Source organism: Sander lucioperca, chromosome 1, assembly GCF_008315115.2.
Source record: "Sander lucioperca isolate FBNREF2018 chromosome 1, SLUC_FBN_1.2, whole genome shotgun sequence".
Classification (NCBI taxonomy): domain Eukaryota; kingdom Metazoa; phylum Chordata; class Actinopteri; order Perciformes; family Percidae; genus Sander; species Sander lucioperca.
This window is the reverse complement of record NC_050173.1, coordinates 49922659-49936604: the sequence shown is the minus strand read 5'-3', so window position 1 is coordinate 49936604 and position 13946 is coordinate 49922659. Positions and strand designations below refer to the sequence as shown.

At 41.5% G+C, this 13946-nt stretch overlaps 1 protein-coding gene across 1 annotated transcript in view; it reads right to left on the bottom strand.

Annotated features, from left to right (window-relative positions):
• tenm1 (teneurin transmembrane protein 1) overlaps positions 1-13946 on the bottom strand; it is a 189658-nt gene that overhangs the window by 87323 nt on the left and 88389 nt on the right. Inside the window, exons 7-8 of the mRNA XM_031280063.2 lie at positions 2704-2906; positions 662-869 (exon numbers count right to left, since the gene is read on the bottom strand). Coding sequence (XP_031135923.1) covers positions 662-869; positions 2704-2906 — 411 coding nt within the window. The remainder of the gene's footprint in view (positions 1-661; positions 870-2703; positions 2907-13946) is intronic.

Below are 13946 nucleotides of genomic sequence, written 5' to 3'. Positions count from 1 at the left end.
AGTTTCACAGAGTGCTTTTCATAATATCTGTTCGTCACACATTGCATGCTTTGTAATTGCCATATCACGTGTCTGCTACATATAAATTACCAAGTCCCCCCATGGTGTTCCAGTGCAACTACATTTCCCCAACACTTTTTTTTTGTTATTTCAAAACTGTATTCTCTTAAGGGCTAATGGACAAAAGGGGAGTGAAGAAACTGCCCTGGTAATTATCCACTTGTCTATATTCAGCCATGTACTCTTGCATTATTCACATCATTCAATTTACACTGCCATCCGTGTGTGTCATAGCAATGAGCTGCAGTTAGCAAGCCCTGTCATTACTACAGGAGCTGTCCTCCCCTTTCTAATGGCTGTCTCTTGTATGCCAAGCTCACTCTTATAAAAGGGAAAAGTTCCCTTCAAATGTCAATGAGTCTCAAACTACTACTCTGGGCCATGTCCTTATGTTTTTGCACATCAACAGATGAAGTCCTTTATGGGGGTAAAGGACAAGAGTGAAGCAACCTTAAGATAAAAACAGTGAAATGCACACAATACAATTCAATAACTATAAAGAAAATATGATGAAAATGAGATATATAAAGAAAAAAAAAATACTACACTACATGTGGAACAAAGGCTACCAGTTTCAGTGAGGTGTAATAATCCTCCTCACCTATGGGAGTGCTGTGGAGTAACACTTGCTCCAGGTTCCGTCCGTCGTTGTAGAGAGCGAGGTGCCAGGTGCCGGGGTCCATGTACTCTATGAAGCCGGTTTCCTGGAGGCCGCTCAGCAGAAGGCCTTTGGGAGCTTTGGCAGTCAAGACGGGATCAGTCAAGGACCTGGGCAGCGCCTTCCCATCCAATAGTTTCACAAAGTCGAACTGGACACACAATCAGACAACAGCAATATCATCCAATTGGAATAGGCACGACTGGAAATGTACTAAACCTGGATAAAAGCTAAGGAAATTTTCATTGTGCAGTGGTGTGTGGCTGCTGTTTGGTGAGCTTTGTGAATCTGCCAATTGAATGCTTTTGGAAAACCGCCTGCATACAAGAAGCTGGGGGAATAGCATTAGATGTGGATATCAGATTTGAATTGCGAAACAAGAATCCAAAAAATAGGAAGCGAAATCATCGTCCGTGGCAGCTCGGTCCTCTACCAGACATGTTCCACAGCAGCTGGTCCAACAACTTAACGTGCTGCTAATATCACAGGTAGACTTTAACCCCCCAGGTTTTTCAAAAGGAACAGACTATTATTTCATTTGTCTAAACCTTTCTGTGTTTCTTTCTCACCCTCTCTCTCTCCCTCCCCTCCTCTCCATCCTAAAACCTTCTTGAACTAGCAAGCACTCGCTGAGTCTTATTCCCCCTGAGGGCTGTGTGTCACACTGGTGTCAAAAACAGCTAATTAGACCTCTTCATGCAGGCGAGAGCAGGGGCGCACTGATGTTAAAAAGCAGATGACTCACTGTGTGTTGAATTTTTGTCTGTGTAAGTGCTTCTCGCATGGCATAATGCTGTTCTACATGGTGTACAACGATTGCACGTGTGTGTGTATTGTTTTCTGGTAACGTGTCTGAGAGACATTATTTACAGTAAGCGGACTAAATCAGAAATCACAGTTTCCTTGTTAAAATGACATGCATCCACACTTTGAGTTGCTTTTGTTAACATCTCTGTCCACATAAGGAAAAATGGCAAAATATGTCTTCCTCTTCTTTTAGTTGACAAACATAAAAATGTTAAATCGGGTATGGCAGACAAAGCCTGATTACTCTGCTGCACCTTTGTTTTCCATCATCTCTAAACACTGTTTTAATACAGCCAAACTCACAATTGAATTGTTCTCGTTTACATATTTTCCGTTTCTGTTGTCAGAACAAAAGAGTAATTTGTTCATGGCTCATAAAAGCTACCTGTTAAACAGGCAGACAGCAATTCCTGCTCTGCTGCACACAGACGATCAAATCATTATTTTGTGCTCGCAAAATTGTCTGACAAAAACATAAATACAGTTTATTGACACCTGTGTTGTGTAATTGGCTTTACTGGCATTTAAAATGAGTGATCACAGACAAGGTTAGAGGTGACAGGAAGTAATTTTCTTGACTTCTTACTGCTACATAACCCCTAACCTGTCTGAGCAGGCATATGCAGTAGCAAAATGACCAAAATGCATCCCCCTTGTTGCCATCTTTTTTTTCATCCCTACTGTCAATCTTTGAACCAAACTGAACAAAATGATTAGAATCAGCAAAGGGATTCGCAATCTTAATCAATCTTCAATCTTAATATTGGCTGAAATTGTGGTACACGATAACACAGGTTGAGTGAGCATGCAGGCAAAGTTGAGATCGCTCAGAGAAGGGATGTTGAGAGAGCAAGAGAGACTGCATGTGGAAAAACGGCAAACAGAGAAATACATTGAGCACAGAATAGATTTTTGTTTGCTCAAATTAAATAATTCTTTGCGAGAAAATATTTTCTCTACAAAATACAATTTATATAGTAAATATAACGCCGTGTACATAATTGTCTTTGATCATCAAGCACTTGACGTGAGGCCAGAATTTTCAAAAGTTATCACTCAAAAACAGCCTTTGTGTGGATGAAAGACCGGAGAGAAAAAGGTGCATTAGTGTGGATGTGGTACTTCAGCAAACAAGCCCATCTGGGTGAACAGCATGCTACAACAGGAGCCTCCTTTACCTGAGTGTGTGTAGGCGGTATGTTCCTGCGTCCGTAGACCCCCAGCAGTGCGTTGTGGGAGAGAGAAAGGTTGAACTTGATGTAGGTCGGATGGTGCACAGTCAAATGAAACCTCCAAAAAAGTCCCGGTGGGATTGCCTGGCTTTGCTGGGTTCCAATGTCCAACTCTCCACGGTCGATGGCCCGGCCTCGCACCCATTTCTCTGCAGGTAAAAACCACGGGCAGGAGATATTGTTTAGTCACATACTGAAGATTTGTCACGGTAGACAGGGAGTTCTATTCAGTATCAGAGGGAGCATTTAATAACCAACCTGATGTCTTCAAACATAAGTGTGATCAACTGCCCTCTAACGAAGTGAGAGTATATACACATCAGGAATGATTGAGCGCTGGTGAAAATCCTGCTTTTCAAGGGACCCTGCTTTGGCAATGCTTTGGATAGGCTCTGCATAAAGATGAACTGCTTTAGAAAGGAAGTGTTTTGTCTGAGAGCAGTCTACTGGGGCTTTGTCATGTGTTACATTAGCATCGTCTAACAAGAAAGAAAGAATGTGTGCGTGTGTGTGTGTGTGTGTGTATGTGTTAGCATGTGTGTAAAAGGAGAAAGACAGAGAGGTGGTTGAGAGAAAGCGAGGAGGGCAGGGGCAAGCACGCATTCACAAACAGCGCCACGGCACACAGATAGTGTCTTGAGTGAGAGCCTGTCTTTGTCTGTGAAGAGAATAGGTCTTTCCAACAGTCCCCTGGCCATCAGCTCCTCTCCTCTCCATAAGCTTTTTTATCAACCACCAGTCTTTTGTGTAGAGGAGCGGGCGAGGCTCTCCAGACCTCTTTGTGTCGGCCTTTATGGAGAGATATATCTCTGCTTCTAAACTAAGATGGAGAAAATATGGTGACAGAGGGGAGCCAGCCGATCGTTACGGCCACAAAGGCAGATGAACAGTTAGGGGCAGATTCATGGACGAGGCCGCTCGCTCTCAATCTATAATGCCTGCAGCTTTACCACTCCATTATGGCGACACCATGCCCACCCACAGGCTTGCCGGCATATATCACATGTACTGTCACACAGATAGGGAGGTGGAGAGTGCAGGCCTGTGAGTAGCTCCTGTTTCTACTGACGCTGTTGTTCGGTCGGTCAGTCCACCACCTTGGTTCAGACTGACATGTCTCAACAACAACAAAGGAGCCCAATTCTCCCACTCGCCCCTTGTTTTGTGGCCTTGGTTTGCTTACTGAATATAATGTCTTTCATAATGCCTGCATGATATTTCAGGTCATTCACGGGTTAAATTACAGATTGTGTGAGCTCGTTCCAATCTGTCGTCCCCAGCACACCTATGACACAAGGGAATAACATCTAATCACTGGCAGGCTGAAGTGCATGAGCCTGAGTGTAGTGTGTAGGGGACCGCAGATGTGGAATGTGCTTGATGAAAGCTTGAAAATGTCTCCATCTTAAACAAAAAATTAAAGGAGAAACTGCTTATAACATAACATTGATTATTCATTAAGTGTTATATATGAGCTGTGTTGTGTCTATTGTGAAATTAGTTTTTTAGTGTTCATTTTATTGTATAGTCTGTGTTGTATGTTTATTGATATTGGGCCCCTTCCGAAAAGCTTTTAGTAGCTTATTTGGGGTTCTCCATTTCACGCCTCATACATACTGAATGATCATTGTACAGTCTGAAATTTTAATGATACGATAACGACATGTGAATAAACTGAAACTAGTTGATGGATTGCAAGGAATTTCGTTACGGAAATTCATGGTGCCGAGAGAATGAATCCTAATTATTTTGGGGATCAACATGACTTTTGTTTATCTAGCACAATCATGAGGATGTCATTTGTGGTTTTGAGTGAACTGTCTCGACAATCGGGTGGATTGTCATGAAATTTGGTACGGACATTAAATTCCCCCTCAAGATATATTGTAATAACTTTGTAGATCGTTTAAGTTTTCATCTAGTGCAATCATCAGGTCAGAATTTTAATTTGTTAAATACTTTGGTTAATGACCAAATACGTACACTAATGACATTCCCAACAGCCTCAACTGTACTTTGTATTTATTGTTAATAAGCAAATATTAACATGCCAACACAATAACCTAAGATAGTAAACATGGTAAACATTACACCTGCTAAACAGCAGCATGTTGTCACTGTGAGCATGTTAGCACATGACATGGGTGGATAACCGAACGGGCCTACCGGGCCCAGGGGCCAAAGGCCTCAGAGGGCCCCTATAAGCTAGAGCCTGTGTGATGTCACTATTAACTTTGCTTTTCTTGTATCACAGTCAAACGGCTTAGTCATTCATGTCAATAACAGAGCCCCAAAAGTCCTACTAAAAACAAACTTAAGGAATAGTCTAAACATTCACTTTGAAGATGTCACAAGAAAGAAACCATCATAAAACCATGAAACCAGAAACCATGATACATTTTAAGTGAGTGTTTCTGTGCCCAGGGGCCCACTGACTCATAATCCGCCTGTGCACACTGATGTTACCATTTAGCTTAAAACACAGCGCTGCTAGCATGGCTGTAGACTCTTTGTCTTATTTCTCTCCAACCAGAATTTGTACCTTTAAGACCTACTCTTACATTTACTGTTAAATATCATACTAATGAATGCCAAAGCATTGGATTTTTCTTTTTATCTTCCATCTCTTTTATCTTCTTCTGCTTTGGATGACGTGATTGAAAAAAAGGTAAATTGATTAATTGGTTAACTGATTGAACTAGACTGAGCTGTGACGAGAGAGCAGGATAGAGGAGGGGGATGGGATGGACAAAGGGAGAGAAACATGAGAGGGGGATGAGAACAAAAAGAGAGTTCAAAAAGGTTTGAAATGAAAGAGAAACAACAGACAGGTGTCCTGTGTAAAGCATAAATTGCCACTAAAATCGCTAGAAAACCGAATAAAAGCAGCTTGGCAGAAGTAAGGTATGTATTCATGCATTTCTGTCGAGTCAACCTCAGCAGTCTATTCCTTTTAATGCTTTTCCTCACTCCTGTGCATCGGCACGAAAATAAAGGCCAGCAGAGGGATGGATGTCCCAAGGAAAGCAGCCTTTTATTCAACAAAAAGATGAATGGGACATGAATAGGGCATGGCAGTTGGCAGAACACTGGCAGGCAGACAGGCGCGCAGGCGAGCAGGCTGACTGGCGGCCAGATGAGCAGGCACATCCTTCCGGTGCTAATTACTGTATTGCCCCTCTATATGATGAAACACCGGGACAGAAAGCGGCGCTCAGGTCAGCTGCGAGGATGGGTGGTGGAGTATGTGGGAGACGGGGGCTGGGGAGATGTAGAAGAGAAGAGGAGGGGGAAGAGAAGAGATGAGAGGACCATGTCCAAAGAGGAGGTGGCGGTGTCAAGTTACAGCTGCTGATGCAAGAAAGAAGAAAAACCCTCCTTGCATCTCTTTCTCCTTGTGTCTCCACAGCAGAGCATGATACTGCAGCTCCAGTAAAATAAGGAGTGAAGGATCGAGGCATTTTGGGAATCCTGCAGAAACCAGACGGATCACATGGTGACTAGGGCTCCTCCAGGCCTCCCCAGCTGCTCAGATTACTGCTGTCAATCAATGTGTTCCACCAGCACCGGAGCCCCATGTCTCTCGGCACAAAACCTAAGACCATTCTCTGAAAATATCTTTCAAAACAGAAAATCTCCGTTCATTCCTAATTGGCAGGCAAAAGAGATACAAGCTTAAACAAGCCAATATGCTAGCAGGGAGGTAAAATTCCTTCACACCTTGCTATCTCGTGGCTTTAATAAGCGAAAAGCAGCTTGAAATTCAGACCTGCTATCGGTTACTTACGATAAAAATAAATGGCATCGCATAAATCTCTTCTTGTGCTTTTCATCATTAGTTGGCGGCAGAAGCAAGCTGTAAGCAAAAAAAATGCATTACGGTTTATTTCAAAAGTGTTGAGCTTGTTTAAAGGGGGGATGAAAGGGTTATTCGTGTCTGCCGTCAAGCCCAACGTGCCCTTGATGGAAATGATAGAGGGTTAGTGGGCAGGTCTGCTTAGAACCAACATACTGTTCATATAATAATGATGCTGCCTCAGCCAATTATACTGGCAGTGTGGCATGGTGTGCACATAACACAGCTAATGCACTCAATGACACTATTTGACACCCACAATATGAAACACATATTGTACATATATGCAATATTTTCTCCTAAATGAGCACTTGAAAGGTTCCTATGCCACAGGACATCTGGGCGTCCCCCATTTCTAATGACTAGCTGACATCTGTATATTGTCATCCGTCTTATAAAGTGTATGAATCTAAAAGTCAGTGTGAGTTTGTTCGTAGGTCTGTCTCAGAGTGTTTTGTGCCTAGTGTGTGTGTGCGTGTGTGTGTGTGTGTATGTGTGTGTGTGTGTGTGTGTGTGTGTGTGTGTGTGTGTGTGTGTGTGTGTGTGTGTGTGTGTGTGTGCGCGCGCACCAGGCCAGCGAAAGAGATGAGCTACATTTGGACTTGGGACACAAGGTCTAATTAATTTCTCTTGCCTACGGGTTATTCGGGTAAAACAATTACACCTGTAATCTATTTTCAAAGGAACTAAACTGTCTTTGCAATTAATGTTATTATCCCTCAGATTCTAATGAAGCGAGAACAGACTAAAAGTGCAGCTGAGGTCTTGGTGGTGGGACATGTCTGGGGGGACCGGAACTGTGTGCGTGTGTAAGTCGATATTGAAGCGTAGGCCTGTGTGTGAATCTCACGCACATTGGTGCGGACAACATTAATAGTCTTCCAAATGCAAGAGAGATTGAGTTTGCCGCAGGATGAATAAAAATATCACAATGGCCAAGGTCTCTATAATTACTTGGATTCAATTAAGGGCCTTTTCAGCAGTTGGTTTAATAAGCTTTCAGCCTCCTCTCTCCACTGTGCAGCCTAATGAGTGTCAGTCAGAGTCAGGAGAAGATAATGCTCTTGGCCTTAGAGCCTTCCATTACTCTCTCGTCCTCACCTTCTACCATCAAGCCTCGGGCTATGTCTGTGACAGGCAAGTCTGCCTGTTCACAAACTCATTCCCTCCATGACACTCTGAGTGCACTTACATTGTTACACCTGTAATATGTGATTTATAAATTGACACATGGAGAAAGCACTTGTGTGTGTTTTTGATTGCCCTCTACGAAGCTCATAATAATCTACTCTGGGCAGAGGCCTGGAAGGAGCAAACCGTGTGTGTGTGTGTGTGTGTGTGTGTGTGTGTGTGTGTGTGTGTGTGTAACAAACAAAAGTATGCAATACTCGATACTAAAGTCGGTACCACGGTGTGTGTAAAAAAGGAAGAAAATAATAATAATACTTAAACATGAATTCCTTTATTTAAACTTTTTTAAGGAGTCTTCTTCTTCGCCCAGAAAAAGAAAAAGGATATTGAAAAGAGCAAGAGACCGGCTTTTTGAAGCGTGAAGGCTAACGTAGCTGTAATACGTACTTTGAACTGCGTGGCGCGAGAGAGTTGATATATGATCTCAACGCTAGATGGGAGAAATTCCTACACATTGGACCTTTAACTCATTGCCACAGGAGATTCACCTTTTGTCGCCAAAATTCAACTGCAACCTTCACAGTGCCTTTTACCTGGCTCACAGTCACCTTTTGTCAGCTAAACTGAACTGCAACGGCTGCTGATATGACTGTAACCTTCACAGTGCTCTGTACCTGGAGCACAGTCCTTTGTTATAGCAGAGCCAAAACGTAGTGTCAGAGTGTGTGTGTGTGTGTGTGTGTGTGTGTGTGGTAGAGTGAGTGAGAGAGCGACGGGGGTTACTGTAGCTCCAGGCCGAGTACCGACTTTGTCTGTGGAGACGTAGTGGAGATGGAGAAACAAAGTGTCTCCCCTGTTCTTTCTGACCATGGTCAGAGGAGAGCTGTAGCAGGAAAAGTTAACCCTCTCCTCAATTTCATGTTGTTCACAGAGAAGGAGCAGCTGAAAAAGAGTAGAAATGTGACACTACCACGCCACGGCCAAGCAGACCTATCACAGTTGTTGCAGTCTGCGACGCCGCGACATGCAGTTACATTTCTGGGGAAGTGCACGTCAGGCTACGGCGTAGGCTACGATGTGGGGTCAGTATTTACGCATACCTATGTACATACCTACAGCGAAGATTCAACCCAGAACTATAAATCAAGCTTTAGTGTGGTAATGACCTTTGAGCATTTCTACCACAGAGTGAATTTTCCTTCTTACATTGTTTAATTTTAAGGATTTTTAATAGCTCTGAAGTATCCAGTATTTCATAAGAGTTTTTTTTTTCTTTTTAAGATAAAAATTAAAACTTAAGTCAGAAAAAATTCTCAGAAATGTGTTTTTCATTCAGTGTTTTTTATCATGTTGTGATCCCTCATACTTATTTTGGAACCCCAACCAACAGGTTGGGAACAACAGCTGTTATACAGAAGTACAATGCAAATAATAATAAACACTATTACAAGTAAAAGACATGCCTTTAACATCAAAGTAAAAGAAGATTTATTATCAGCATATTCACTTAACGTTTCCAAGTAAAAGTACTTATTTCTGCAGAGAACTGGCCCATGTGATATATAGTATTATTATATGGTACATTATTAGGTTGTTAATACTGTTGCATCAATGTGGAAAAATGACTAATTTCAACTACTGGTTCAATCTAACCACTTTGATGTGTTGTCTTTGCTTATGTGACTTGTTATGCCATTTAATGATATGTTATGTAACTAGTAGCAATAGCAATACGCTAGCATAAAATGGAAATACCCAAGCAAAGTGCAAATACACAAAAACCCCATTTAACCCCTTTTGTCCACACTATGGCTAAAATATAGTAAATATTTGTTTCATCAAAAAGAAGTGTTAGTCCGTTTACCAAGAAGATAAAAAATGACTTTGATTTATTTATTTTTTTTGCCTTTGATGTCAGAGTCAAAGATATCGATCTAAAACTCTCAAATGTCAAGAGTGAGCATGACAAAGCCCTCTGCTCGCCATAAGATGTGTCATCTACACTGTAAATACTGACTGCAGCCTGAAATTATGTTTAATTTCTTCAGCTATATTTGGATGACATGTTTTGAATGCAGGCTGAGTAGCAGACAGAAATGTTGCTGCTGTTGGGCTTTCTCAACTTGAGGCGCTCAAGCAGGGGGTTCACTAAATGATCTATACTTTCTCTGCATGTGTGCCTGTGTGTATGTGGGTGTGTGTGTTACATCCTGAGACTGTATCCCAGCGTGAGAAAATCAATGAGACCAGTGTAACAGGGACTAGTCCATCTGCATTTGCACACATGCACCAACAGACGTGTGCACGCACACACACACACACACACACACACACACACACAGACACACAGACACACACACACACACAGACACACACACACACACACACACACACACATACACACACAGCTCCTTTTCCCACATACATGCAATATGCACACTCTTCTGTACACATACACACTGCTCAGCCTCTCTCCCCTCCTCTCGCTCTGCACGCAGTCTAGAATATTGATGTGCTCTTTAAGAGCCCTCCTCTCTGTCTGTGTCACATTCCATCCATCTACACACAATTTCTAACCACACCATCAGATAGAGTGAAAACAATTCAGCACTAACTCTCCTTTCATACACCCATCGCATAGGCTCAGATGGCATTCCACAGGCTCCCCGTTTCATCATCTTCACATTATAATGAGGCAATATGCCGCTCTACTGTATGTCAGTTTGTATCATTTCATATCATTATTATATCCAGCGTTCCACGTTGACTGAAATATTATTCTCAAACTTCAATGTACTTCATTAAGCCAGGAATTCCACTGACAGAAAATTTCTTCTCCGGGCACTTCTGCTTTCATCTGCACCAGAGGAATTTTGCTGTATGTGTGGGCATGTCCGCGTGCTCGTATGCATGCATGTCAGATATAGAAATAGAGTAAAGGGAAGGGAAGAGAAAGATGGAAATGTTGGTGCGTGTGCCTTCACACATGCACATCAGCCTGAGGTTGATTATCATGGGGTGAGTGGCAATTAATGTAGCACTAATTAAGCGAGGTTTTTATGTGTGGGGACTAAGAAGGGCTCCTGGTGATCTCTGGAACTGCAGTAGAGATAGCATGAAGAACATAAAACACAGCACGCACGGCTTGACAAGACACTAGCCATACGCAGATGACACAACGTGTCAATTAGTATCTAGTGCCGCGCTGCAAGCTGAGTACAATTCTGCTGCACGGGATCTGGATTTCGGCAAAGAGCCAACAAATCAAACAGAGAGCCTATCGTAATGGCATTGAAGTTGACATAAAACAACAACACTAAAAATACAGGAACAGAGACACAAGCAGATTAACACCTTCCAATCATTCCGTTGAGCTCGTTTCATCTCTCCCTACTGTGTCATCAGTTTATATCAAAACAAGCAGAAACTGATAACTATCCTCCAATCAGTCTTCTCAGCCATCTTTATGCTCCCGTTGCTATGTTGGTACTTGTGTTTATAGCAGAAGAATAAAATCATTGATTCCAGAAAAAAAGATTTTTACTGCTTGGTTTCTTTGTGTTGTAGGCAAAAGTCATGAAAATGGCTAATAAGTTGTTTCATGAAAATGATGTGCCACTTTTATGATAGATACCTAAAACATATTTTATGTACATTGGTATCCATCAATCATTCTTCTCTCCTCCCATCACTCTCACTCACTCTTTCCTCATCCTACCATGTCCTGTTTTTATCATTTCCATTCCCCGCAGCCTCCTCTCACCATCCTTCGCTGTGTAATCTAGGGGATTGTGTGGTCTCTTGGTGTGAGAGGTGATGGGTAAAGCAGGATGAGCGTGATAATCTGCCACACTGGATTACAGCCTAATCTCTAATCTCTCTGGCCCTCCTCTGCCGGGGGACCACCTCCACCGTGCCAATTTTATTAATCTGAGCCCCCTGCACCAACAGCTTAGCTTTGCCCATTTTGATTTCCCAGCTTCCATCAAGCACATAGCAATAGGAGTTGAAACAATAGATTGTTGTGACGCAACACTCGGAAGTGAATTCCATGACCCCTGTGCGCTCTATCGGAGGATTTAGCTACTGATGAGAGTGTTAATCCTCAGAATGTGAGGATTCATCAAGAATAGTTGCTTTAGGGATGTCCCAGGTTGCCTAAATTGCAGCGGGTTGCAGTTTGCTTCGCACAGCCTCTATTAGTGCTGAACATGGGCTCCAACAGCATCCAATGTAATATCCATCAGAGTGAGTCTGTGAAGGTTGCTGTGTCCTGCCTGACTTCATGACCTGGAACACTCACAATTAATGTCCCATGTCATGGGGTTAAATTGGTGTTAGTAATTCCGCTGGCTAGTTGAGAGACGACAGAGTGAAGAAAGGCTATTCCAGTCACGTACTGGCTAAGAGGGAACATGATTAACCCATTACCTAGCCTTTCTAATAAATGAGTAATCAGTTCGAGGCTGATCTCTGGACTGATGTCTCTCTATCTTATTGGAACATTCATTGTGCCGAGTGTGTTATGTATGCAAGCCAGAGTCCTAATGCAATAGAAACTGATTGGAATTCATGCCAAAAGATATATAGTCAGTCTCAACATGTTCCAATCATGCTGTTTAAATGTTCTTATTTTCATTTTAAGAGGAAAATCTAGTCTATCGTTCTATTCCAATAATTGTGCTTCCGTTAAATCCTGTATGTTTGAGAGTCCTTGGATGATTTCTATTTAATTAAGTGTGCAGAGAGAAAAACACAAGTACAATGAGAATTATATTCAAAGACAAGCATAGAAATTAAAATAGTATGTGACCTGTATCCACATGTATGTAATTGAACCAACCTTTCTCAGTATGTGTGTGTGTGTGTTGTCTTGGCACACAGGTGTTTAATAAAAGGTACTGAGAAAAGCAGAGCTTACTGTGAAAAGCCTGTTTCATTAAGGACACTTGTAGCTAGAGTGAGCCGACTGTCTGGTTTATAACGACTTAATGACTTTGGAACGCAGACCTTTGACAACAAGTACTGATCACATCCATTCACAGTGAAGAAAATCACAGCCATCGTTCACAGCCACAGAGCAGCACATATTAAGTATATACTATGGAGATAACATATTACAGCAAAAACAAAGCATAACAAAAGAGCGTTTGGCAGCATGTTGTCAACCAGCGGCGAGCTCAGACACAACTAGACATGAGCCCAATACTGCTAAAATCCATTGTTAACTCAAGCTCTTGTCGTGCTTTGCTTGCAAACAATACATCTTGAGTTCAAGCCAGACGTTAATAATGTAGGCTTTCTTGGTATAACAAGTGCTGGAAATTGTGTGCAAATACATAATATGCAACATACAATAAAATACCTTTGACATATCAAATAAGACTAAAGCCAGGAAATTATTTTACAGAAAGAAAACAAGCATTTAGCATTTGAAACGATCAGTTGGATTGTGCTATAAGTGACATAACAGCCTCCATAAGATGTAAATAATGTTTAAAGACTGGCTGTATTGCCTTGTTGTATTTTTAATAGACTGATTTCTGGGTGTATGTTTCTTTAATTTTATTCAGAAGACATTTAAAAAAGAAAAAGAAATGGTGAAAATGTTGGCTGCAGCTGCAAGGAGGCTACAGATTGGCGTCAAACTTATTTGGAGTATTATATATATATATATATATATAAAGGAGTACTAACATTGCACTCCAGGAGCATTGTCAGTGGACAGTTTTTAAAAAAAGGATCAAACTTAATACAGCAGGACCAGTGATATTGTCTTACTAATTTTAGGCATAAAACGTCATATAAATCAATAAGATAAAGCTCTATGGTTTACTGTAACTTCCTCTTAACCCTCCTGTTGTCCTCGGGTCAAATTTGACCCGTTTTCAAAGTTTCTGTATCAGAAATATAGGTTACTTAAAACCACATTGCCTCAAAAATAACATGGATGTTTCCATACAACGCTTTTTGCAAGTAAAATGAAGGTTTGGATCATTATTGAGTTGACTTTATAGCATTTGAAGATTTGCAATTTGAGAATTGATTTGTTTCCTGACTAAACGTTGACATATACCAGTCTGTGATCCACTCAACATCCTCTGATTTTAATTGTTAGTCAAAATAATTCATAATTTGTGCTTTTTTTTAAAACTCAGAAAGTAGGTATAAGTTAATATTAATGAGGTTTATTGACTACGCA